The 11327-nt window shown below is 41.1% G+C and overlaps 1 protein-coding gene across 3 annotated transcripts in view; it reads left to right on the plus strand.

Moving 5' to 3' along the window:
* LOC122548705 (kinesin-like protein KIF24) overlaps window positions 1-11327 on the plus strand; it is a 125365-nt gene that overhangs the window by 105006 nt on the left and 9032 nt on the right. For all 3 annotated transcript variants that reach the window (XM_043687515.1, XM_043687514.1, XM_043687516.1), the window contains one exon: window positions 9359-9452. In XM_043687515.1, the coding sequence (XP_043543450.1) occupies window positions 9359-9452 (94 nt within the window). The remainder of the gene's footprint in view (window positions 1-9358; window positions 9453-11327) is intronic.

The following is an 11327-nucleotide window of genomic DNA, read 5'->3' on the forward strand; positions in this document are numbered from 1 at the left end:
CTGACCTGCTGTGCTGTTCCAGCAATAAAGTTTCAACTTTGATCTCCAGCATCTGCAGACCTCACTTTCTCCTCTCACTGTCCACCCGATCTAACCCTATGATTATCTTACATGTCTCAATTAAGTCACCTTTCAACCTTCTTCTCTCTAATGAAAACAGCCTCCAATCACTCAGACTTTCCTCATAAGACCTTCCCTCCATACCAAGCAACATCCTAGTAAATTGTCTCTGAACCCTTTCCAAAGCTTCTACATCCTTCCTATAATGCGGTGACTAGAACTGTACACAGTACTCCATGTATAGCCACAACAGAGTTTTATACAGCTGCAACATGAACTCGTGGCTCCGGAACTCAATCCCTCTACCAATAAAAACTAACATGCTGTATGCCTTCCCAACTACCAAATCAACCTGGGTGGCAACTTTGAGGGATCTATTTACATGAACACCGAGATCTCTCTGCTCATCTATACGGCCAAGAATCTTTCCATTAGCCCAGTACTCTTTATTCCTGTTGTTCCTTCCAAATTGAATCACCTCACATTTTTCTGCATTAAACTCCATTTGCCATCTCTCAGTCCTGCTCTGCAACTTAGCTACATCCCTCAGTAACCTGTAACATCTTTCGGCACTGTCCACGACTCCACCAACCTTAGTGTCATCAGCAAATTTACTAACCCACCCTCTACGCCCTCATCCAGGTAATTTGTGAAAATGACAAACAGCAGTGAACTCAAAACAAATCCTTGCAATACACCACTAGTAACTGAAACTCCAGAATGAAAATTTCCCATCAACCACCACCCTCTGTTTTCTTTCAGCTTGCCAATTTCTGATCCAAACCATTAAATCACCCTCAATCCATGCCTTTGTATTTTGTGCAGTAGCCTACCGTGGAGGACCTCATCAAATGCTTACTGAGATCCATACACACAATATCAACCGCTTTACCATCATCCACGTGTTTGGTCACCTTCTCAAAGAACTCAATAAGGTTTGTGAGGCATGACCTATCCTTCACAAAACCGTGTTGACTGTCCCTAATCAACTTATTCCTTTCTGGATGGTTATAAATCCTGTCTCTTATAACCTTTTCCAACACTTTGCCCACAATTGAAGTAGGGCTCACTGGTCTATAATTACTAGGATTGTCCCTACTCCCTTCTTGAACAAGGGGCCAACATTTGCTATCCTCCAGTCATCTGACACTATTCCTGTAGACAATGACGACACAAAGGCCAAAGCTGAAAGCTCTTCAATCTCCTCCCTGGCTTCGCAGAGGATCCTAGGATAAGTCCCATTTGGCCCAGGGGATTTAACTATTTTCACACTTCCCAGAATTACTACCACCCAATCCTGTCTCGTCTATCTCCTGTCGCCTTGGACTGCCCACACAACTTCCCACTACTATCCTTGATTGGCCTTAATCATTCCTTTTATCCTGATATACCTATAGAAAGCTTTAGGGTTTTCCTTGATTCTCTCTGCCAATGACTTCTCATGTCCCCTCCTGGCTCTTCTTAGTTCTGTCTTTAGGTCTTTCCTGGCTAGCTTGTAACTCCCAAGCGCCCTACTTAGCCTTCATGTCTCATTCTAACATAAGTCGCCTTGTTCCTCTTGACAAGAGATTCAATTTGCTTCATAAACCACGGCTCCCTCACTAGGCCACTTCCTCCCTGCCTGACAGATGCATACTTATCAAGGACATGCAGTAGCTGTTCCTTTAAAAGCTCCAGATTTCAATTATGCCTATTCTCTGCAGTTTCCATACTCTAACCTATGCATCCTAAATCTTGCCTAATCACATCATTATTGCGTTTTCCCCAGTTAGAACTCTTGCACTGTAGTATATACATATCCTTTCCACCACTAAAGTAAACATAACAAAATTGTGGTCACTATCACCAAAGTGTTCACCTACCTCCAAATCTAACACCTGGCCGGGTTTATTACCCGGTACCAAATCCAATGTGGCTTCACCTGTTTTTGGCCTATCTACATACTGTGTCAAGAAATCTTCCTGCACACATTGGACAAAAACTGACCCATCTAAAGTACTCAAACTATAGTATTTCCAGACAATGATTGGAAAGTCTCCCATAACAATTACCCTGTTAAACTCGCTCCTATCCAGAATCATCTTTGCAATCCTTTCCTCTACATCTCTAGAACTATTTGGAGGCCAACAGAAAACTCAAGAGGGTGACCTCTCCTTTCTTTCTATCCTCAGCCCATACTATCTCAATAGACGAGTATCAAATGTCCTTTCTGCCACTGTAATACTGTCCTTGTCTAACAATACCACACCTCTCCCTCTTTTACCATCTTCTCTGTTCTCACTGAAACATCTAAATCTCAGAACCTGCAACAACTGTTCCTGTCCCTGCTCTATCCATGTTTCCGAAATGGCCACAACATCGAAGTCCCAGGTACCAAGCCATGCTGCAAGTTCACCCACTTTATTCCGGATGCTCCTGGCGTTGAAACCACCTTCCTATTTGCTGGTGCACTCTTGCAACCTTGAAACCATATTTCTGACCTCACTACTCTCAAACTCCTGGACAATGGAGCTACAATTTAGGTTCCCATTCCCCTGCTGAATTAGTTTAAACCCTCCTGAAGAGCAATAGCAAATCCCTCCACCCCAGGATATTGGTACCCCTCTGGTTCAGGTGTAGACCATCCTGTTTGTAGAGGTCCCACATACCCCAGAATGAGCCCCAATATCCAGGAATCCGAAACCCTCCCTCCTGCACCATTTCTGTAGCCACGTGTTCAACTCCTCTGTCTCCCTCTTCCTCATCTCGCTAGCACATGGCATGGGCAACAAACCAGTGATAATAACTCTGTTTGTTCTAGCTCCAAGATTCCACTCTAGCTCCATGAATTTCTGCCTTAAATCCCCATCTCTTTTCTGACCTATGTCATTAGTGCCTGTGTGGACCACGAGTTGGGGCTGCTCCCCCTCCCCCTCAAGGATCCCGCATACGTGATCTGAGACATCTCAAATCCTGGCATTTGGGAAGCAGTACACCAACCGTGAACCTCCTAACTGTCCCCCCAACTATGGAGTCCCCAGTGGCTAATGCTCTGTTCCTCTCTCCCCCTCTGTGCCAGAGACCTGTATCCCATGGCTTAGCCCTGGTAAGTCACCTCCCTCCCCCAACAATATCAAGAACTGTATACTTATAATTGAGGGGAACCACAGGGGATCCCTGCACTGTCTGTCGGTTCCCTTTCCGTCCCCTGGCTGTAACCCATCTGCCTTTTTCTTGTACCTGAAATGTGACTGCCTCCCTGTAATTCCTCTCAATAACCCCCTCTGAATGATCCGAAGTTCATCAACTCCAGCTCCAGTTCCCTAACACGGTTTTCGAGGAGCTGGAGTTGGGTGCATTTCTTGCAGGGACACTTGAGGTGATCCTTGCCTCCCACCTTCTGCAGGAGGAACATTCAACTGCCCTAACTGCAATTTCCACTATTCAAAATCCCCAAAGAGACTATTGAAAATTAAATAATTTTTAAAAAGTTTCCTTACCAATCTGGTGCACAGAACCTTTTTTTTTGGATAAACATTACAGAGACATAATTACAAGGAGATCAAAGATGGAACTAAATATTCAGGGCTATGTGACTTTTTGAAAGTTAACAATCTCACAACACCAGATTATAGTCCAACAGGTTTATTTGGAAGCACTAGCTTTTTAAGCATTGCTTCTTCATCAGGTAGCTGTGGAGCAGAACCATAAGACACAGAATTTATGACAAAAGGTTAGTGTCATGCAACTGAAGTGACGTACAGTGGAACCTCAATTATCCAGCATTCGATTATCTGAATATTGGATTATTAAGCAAGATTGCAAGGTCCCAATGCTTGGCTAAAGTATGTTATGCAGCATTCGATTATCTGGAATTCAATTAACTGAACAAAATACTCCCCACCCTATTATATGAATATGTCCTTCATATAATCGAGGTTACTCTGTGTTGAACAAACCTAGATTGCTGTTAAGTCTTTCATCTTTTAGAATGGATTGCAGGTTTTGGTTCATTAGTATGCAATCCCAGAAACCTTAAGTTATCTCGAGAATGTGACTTAAAAGAAGTTCTGGTATGTAAATATTAATGAACTGAAACCTGCAATCCATTCGAAAAGATGAAAGACTTAACCGCAATCTAGGTTTGTTCAATATATCATTTCAGTTGCATGACCCTGTAACCTTTTGCTATAAATTGTCTTCTGTTCCTGCTCCATAGATACCTGATGAAGATTAGTGCTATGAAAGCTAGTGCTTCTAAATAAACCTGTTGGACTATAACCTGGCATTGTGTAATTTTTAACTTTGTTCACCCCAGGCCAACACTGGCTCCTCCACTTTTTGAAAAAGTAGATAAGAAGGAAAGAGTGGTTGGGTAGCTTCGTTGGTACTGGATGGAATTAGTATGATAGCAAAAAATAAGCTCGGATCAGAAGATGTAGAATCCATTTGAAAATTAGAGATAAAAAGTGAAGGAGGACACTAGTAGTCTATAGGCCCCCTAACATATAGCTATATGGTAGAATAAAGAATAAATTAGGAAGTATTGCAGTGAACTGGGAAAGAAGTTTAGCAGCAAAGACGGTCGAACAATAGCAGGCATTTTAAGAAAATAGTCATGGCTCACTGCAAAGATATATTGTAGTGAAGAAGAAGGATTCTAGGAAGGGAATAAGTCAACCATGGTAAACCAGGGAAATAACGATTGGATGTCTTGTCTTTCAATTTGATACTATGTGGCAATGTTAATATTAAGGCAGAGGATTGAGAAAGTTTTAAAAACTAACAAAAGGTAACCAAAAAAGAATAATAAAGGAGAAATAAACTGAGGGTAAAATTGCAGAAATATCGAGAAAGACTGCAAGAGCTTTTTTAAATATATAAAAAGGAAGAGAACAAGGCCACGGTTAACATTGGTCCCTTTCGAGAATGAGACTGGGGAAATAATCATGGGGAGCCAGGAAATGACAGCAGAGTTAAATAGAAACTATGTGTTAGTCTTCACATGAGAAGATGCTGATAACATTCCCAAATTACTAAATAATCAAGGGGCAAGAAGAGGAATCATAGAGATGTACAGCACAGAAACAGACACTTTAGTTCAACTCATCTATGCCGACCAGATATCCTAAATTAATCCAGTCCCATTTGCTAGCATTTGGCCCATATCCCTCTCAACCCTTCCTATTCATATACCTATCTAGATGCCTTTTAAATGTTGTAATTGTACCAGCCTCCACTTCCTCTGGTAGTTCATTCCACACACACACACCACTCTCTGCATGAAAAGGTTGCCTCTTAAGTCCCTTCTAAATCTTTCCCCTCTCATCTTAAACCAATGCCCTGTAGTTTGGACCCCCTACCCTGGGGAAAAGACCTTGTCTATTTTATCCTATCCATGCCTCTCATGATTTTATAATCCTCTGTAAGTTCACCACTCAGCCTCTGACACTCCAGGGAAAATAGCCCTGATAGCTCAAATCCTCCAACCCTGGCAACAGGAAAGGAAATAAATACTACAATTATCACGAGAGGTGTGCTAGAGAAACTAATATGGCTGAAGATGGATAAGTCCCTGGACTTGAAGGAGTGCAATCTAGGATATTAAAGGAGCACAGATAATACAATATAAATAAATATATAAATACAAAATAGAATAGGAATAAGCCATTCCGTTCTTTGAGTCTGCTCCATCATTCAATGTGATCATGTCTGATCATCTCGCTGTAAATGTAATATTCTGTTTCTGCTTTTGTCCCATGCCGTTTGGTCACTTCAGTCCCAAGAAATATATCTACTTGAAAACATTCAATGCTTTGTCCTCACCTGCTTTCTGTATAAGAGAATTCCACAGGCTCATCACTCTTCGAGGAAGAAATTTCTCCTCGACTCAGTTCTTAATGGCCTTTGTTGTATCCTTGACCCTTGGTTCTGGACTCCCCACTCATCAGGAACATTCTTCTTGCATTTACCCTGTTTAGTCTTGTAGAATTTTATAGGTATTGATGACTTGAAGAATGGAGGAGCTGAATATTATTCAAATTGAGAAAGACTGCAGAAAGCTACAGAACAGGGATTTAGGAGTCCCCGTTCATGAATCACAAAAAGCTCATTTTTAAGTTCAAGAACTAAGAGGGAAGGACTTTATTTCAAAAGGAATGGAACATAAAGGTAGGGACAAGGTGCGAGTCACATCACAGCTGGAATACTGTGAACAGTTTCAGGACACTTATCTAAAGAAAGATATACTTGCATTGCAGTCCAGAGAAGGAATCACCTGATTTGGAGGTTTTAAAAGGAGAGGTTGAGTAAGTTAGACATGTACTGTCCGGAATTTAGAGGAAACTTTATTGAATTTAGAGGAAACTTTATTGAAACATACAAGATACAACTAAGTTAGACATGTACTGTCCGGAATTTAGAGGAAACTTTATTGAAACATACAAGATTTTTAGGGAACTTGATGCAGAAAAGTTATTTTCCTTGTGTGAAAGTCTTGGACAAGACAGACGAAGAGAAATTTCTGAGGTTGGTGAATCTGGATTTTTCTTACAAAACTGGGTTTGATTGTTAGGTATATTCAAGGCTGTGATAGGAAACTTTAATTTGTAAGGGTCTAGGGGTTTTAGGGAAAAGGCAGGATAATGGAGTTGAGGATTCTCAGGTTAGTAATGATCTAACTGAATGACAGAGTAGACTCCGTGGCCTGCATGGACTATGTATGCTCCTATATTTTAATGTCTTGTGGACTACTAATTCCTTTCTGAATAATTGTTTGTAGGAAGTTCCCTACCACAGAGGTTAAACTGATTGTTCTATAATTGCTGGATTTATCCTTACAACCTTTCTTCAGTAAGCTGTAATGAGTGCAGTTCTCCAGTGTTCTGGTACCCTTCCCAAGTTACAGGGAAGACTGAAAGATTATGACCAGTGCCTCACTTCCTTCAAAATCCTTGGATGCATCTCATCTTGTTCTGGTACCTTGTCAGTTTTAACAATAGCCTATCAAAGACTTGTTCCTTATTAATTTTAAACTCTTCTGGTGATGGTCTTTCCTCCTCTGTCACCTTGTCCTGAGCAATATCCTTTTGTAAAGACAGATGCAAACTATATATTTATTGCCTCTGCCATGCTCCCTGCAACAATGTATAAAATTCCCTTTTTGGTCTCTAACTGGCCCTACTCCTCTTCTGACCACTCACTCATTATTTATATGCCGAGAAGACTTTGGGATTCCCTTTTGTTAGCTGATAGTATTTTCTTATAATTCCTCTTTGCTTCTCTTGTTTTTTTCACCTTGCCTCTAAATCTTCAGTATTCTTCTTTGATTCTAAGTTGTATTTTCTGTCTTTCACCTGTCATCAGCACTTCTTTTTCTTTTTAATATTAATTTCTACCACCCTTTATCATACAGGGAACACTGGATTTGTTTGTCCTATCTTTCCAATTTGAGGGAATATACCTTCCCGATTCTACTTGAACCACCTGCTCTTTGAAGATAGTCCATTATTCACTTACTGTTTTGTCCCACAAAACTGTTGTTCTCGTCAATCCTGCCTAGTTCTGTTCTTGCCACATGAAGTCAGCGCTCTTCCAATTGATTATCTATTATTCTAGATTGTTTTATCATCTTCAGCACATACTGAATCTTATGATGCAATGATCATTGTCTCGTAAATTGTTCCTCATTGACACTTGGCCCACTTATTTCCAAGGACCAAGTCAAACAATGTCTTTCTGTTGGACTGGACACATACTGCTGTCGGAAATTCTCTTCAACACAATTCAGGAATGCTTGAACACTTGCTCCTTGCTGCCTCTTAAGCTGAAAGTATCCCAGTTTATATTAATGTAATTGAAGTCCCCCATTAAAACTACTCTACATTTAATTTCCCTGCAGATTTGTTCCTCTACTTCTTTTCCACTAGTTGGTCTCAACTACACCAAGCAATGAAATTATGCCCTTTCTCTTTCTTAGCCCTAGCCAAACTGGCTCTGACCTTGAACCCTATCTGAGATGTCCTCTTTATCCAGCAGTGCAATGCTCTCCTCAACCAATATTACAACCCCACCTCCTTGCTACCCCTCCTTTCCTTTCTTTTCTATCTTTCCTGAACAACTTTTATCCAGGAATATTTAACATCCAGTCTTGCCCTTCCATGAGCTAAGACCCCATCACAGCCACAACATCATGGAAATTAGGATCTGGACTTTGCTATCTGACAATGCAGTGTTCCCAGGTTTAATTGAAGCATTCAAAAGTGAACTATTACCGAAGAGACAAAATTTGCAGGGCTGTAGGGAATAGGCACAGAAGTGGGTCTTGGTAAGTTGCTCCTGCAGACAGCAAGCATGGAGACAATGGGCTAAATTACGACATTCTGACCTGTACATTCTGTCATTCTCTGGGTGATATTTGTTTTCCTAGTCGAAGTACATAACTTCACATTTCTCTATTCTGAAGTTCATTTGACATTTTCTAATGTTGTTCTGTTTATGTTGCCTTTCGTTAATAGAATACATAACACCATCCCACCAATTACATCTCTTTCCCTGAAATGACCAATGAAGCTCAAACCCCTTCTCCAAGTAAAATCCAAAATGTGGTGAAGAACTGTTCAAATAGGATAATCTAATTTCTGACCCTCCAAAGAGCCATTTAGTTAACTGATCCATTATGGCCAGAATCTCAAAACATTCATATGTTCTGTTTCACCGTTGAGATTTTCTTCACTTTTATTTGGGAAACACGAACTGTATCCCCTCTGTTACAATTTTTTTTGTTACAGGGAAATTAGGATGCAGAAAGTTATGAAGATGATTCTTTTTTCCCTCTGTACATGCAGTTAGTGTATAGTCAGCAGCCTGCAGGTCTCTGAGCAAGATAGATTGTTGATAATAACTGAAGGAAGCATAATGATATCAGATGCCCTACTATTCAAAGATGCAAAAAACAAATACAGGTCCAAATAACTGTTTTCTGCAGTGCTAATTTGAAGATGAAATGTATATGCATACAGTAGAAATGACATTTTCTGGCCGTATTCGAGGTTTCAAAAAGGTTCCTGGAGTTGTTTTAAAGTCTCTGTAAATTTAATTGAAGTAATAAAAAATTGATATTTTTGTGAATGTGCAATGTGTGATCATTTTGTTTACTGGGGAGAGGCTTTGGTCCATTTTGTTTTTGGTTTTAATGTTTCTTTTGCCATTTATTAGTATGTGTTTCTTGTCTATGTATGCAATAGATTCCAATTAAACTCTCTATGTATTGATTTAACTTCAAGAAGCATTACTTTCAAACTGCTTTGTTCTTTGCCAGGAAACTTATTGTCCAAGCCCATTGTGAACATCTAGAAGACATGCTGGGTCTTTTTGAAAAGGAAGAATGTCTGCTGAACAAACTAAGTATGCTGGTAAGGCAATATTTACAATCCCAAACGTGGACAAAGTGAAAGAATATTTATAGATGACTGAAGCATTCAATAAGAGAAAAAAATCTGCAATCACATACTGTGAGCAACAATTTTAAACCACTAAAGTTAGGGTTTTGATTGCATGTTTAAAAATCTCAGCTGGCGATGAAGTGAGCTTTTCAAGTGGTCATTCTGAAACAGACATGTAGGGTGACTTTCAAATTCCTACCATCCTGTTCCCCATAAACATGGTGTCATCTCTCAATGCCTTTGTCTACGCCTGAAGGATTGCCATCCTGGTGTAAAGATAAATGTTAGAAGTAGAAAGGTACTATTTTTAACACTCATTAAAGAGATGTTTATCTGCAGAGAAAGCAGATGTAAGTTTGTTGCAATTAATTTATCGGGCGCAGTGAGGAGAGAGGAGCAGGGGCTGCCGAGAAGGTAAATCACTGCTTTAAAAACTTAGGTTGTGAATAGGCAGAGTGCACGCTGGGCAGAAGTGCTCAGGATGACTGTGTAAGTGAAGTAATATATTTGGGTGGTTGCATTACCCAAAACACTATTTAGGTAGTGTCTCCCATCCATCCTCCACGTCTTACCAACAAAAAAGGTTCTGTGCGCCAGATTGGTAAGGAAACTAGATTTAAAATTTTTTTTTATCTTTCAATAGTCTCTTTGGGAATTTAGAGTAGTGGGAATGGCGGTTAGGGCAGTTGAATGTTCCTCCTGCAGAACGTGGAGGGAAGGGTCACCACTAGTGTCCCTGCTGACTTCATCTGCAGGAAATGCACCCAACTCCAGCTCCTCAAAAACCGTATTACGGAACTGGAACTGATGAACTTTGAATCATTCAGGAGGCGGAGGGGGTGATTGAAGGGAATTACAGGGAGGCAGTCACACCTCAGGTACAAGCAAAAGGCAGATGGGTTACAGCCAGGGGACAGAAGAGGAACCGGCAGACAGTGCAGAGGTCACCTGTGGCCATTCCCCTCAATTACAAGTATACCATTTTGGATATTGTTTGGTGGGGGGCAGAGGATGACTTATCAGGGCTAAGCCATGGGATACAGGTCTCTGTACAGAGTCTATCCCTGTTCCTCAGAAGGGAAGAGGGGAGAGTAGCAGAGCATTAGTCATTGTGGATGGCATAGTTAGGGGGACAGATAGAGGTTCAGTGGGAATGAGAGAGATTCAAGGTTGGTGTATTGCCTCCTAGGTGCCAGGGTTCGTGAGGTCTCGATTCACATTTTCGGGATCCTTGAGGGGGAGGGGGAGCAGCCCCAAGTCGTGGAATTTAAGGCAGAAATTCATGGACCGAGGGTAGAATCTTGGAGCTAGAACAGACAGAGTTGTTATCTTTGGTTTGTTGCCATGCCACGTGCTAGCAAGGCAAGGAAGAAGGAGACAGAGGAGTTGAACACGTGGCTACAGGGATGGTGCAGGAGGGAGGGTTTAGGATACCTGGATAATTGGGGCTCATTCTGGGGTAGATGGGACCTCTACTAACAGGATGGTCTACATCTCATTCTGGGGTAGATGGGACCTCTACTAACAGGATGGTCTACATCTGAACCAGAGGGGTACCAGTATCCTGGGAGGGAGATTTACTAATGCTTTTCGGGAGGGTTTAAACTAATTCAGCAGGGGGATGAGAACCTAAATTGTAGTTTTAGTGTCCAGGAGTTTGAGAGTAGTGATGTCAAAAATATGATTTCAAGGTTGCAAGAGTGCACCGGTAAGCAGAAAGGTGGTTCCAAGTATGTCTACTTCAATGCCAGGAGCATCGGAATAAGGTGCGTGAACTTGCAACATGAATTGGTACCTGGGACTTCAATGTTGTGGCCATTTCAGAGCAGGGATAGGAATGGTTGT

This window comes from Chiloscyllium plagiosum, chromosome 1 (assembly GCF_004010195.1).
Source record: "Chiloscyllium plagiosum isolate BGI_BamShark_2017 chromosome 1, ASM401019v2, whole genome shotgun sequence".
NCBI lineage: Eukaryota > Metazoa > Chordata > Chondrichthyes > Orectolobiformes > Hemiscylliidae > Chiloscyllium > Chiloscyllium plagiosum.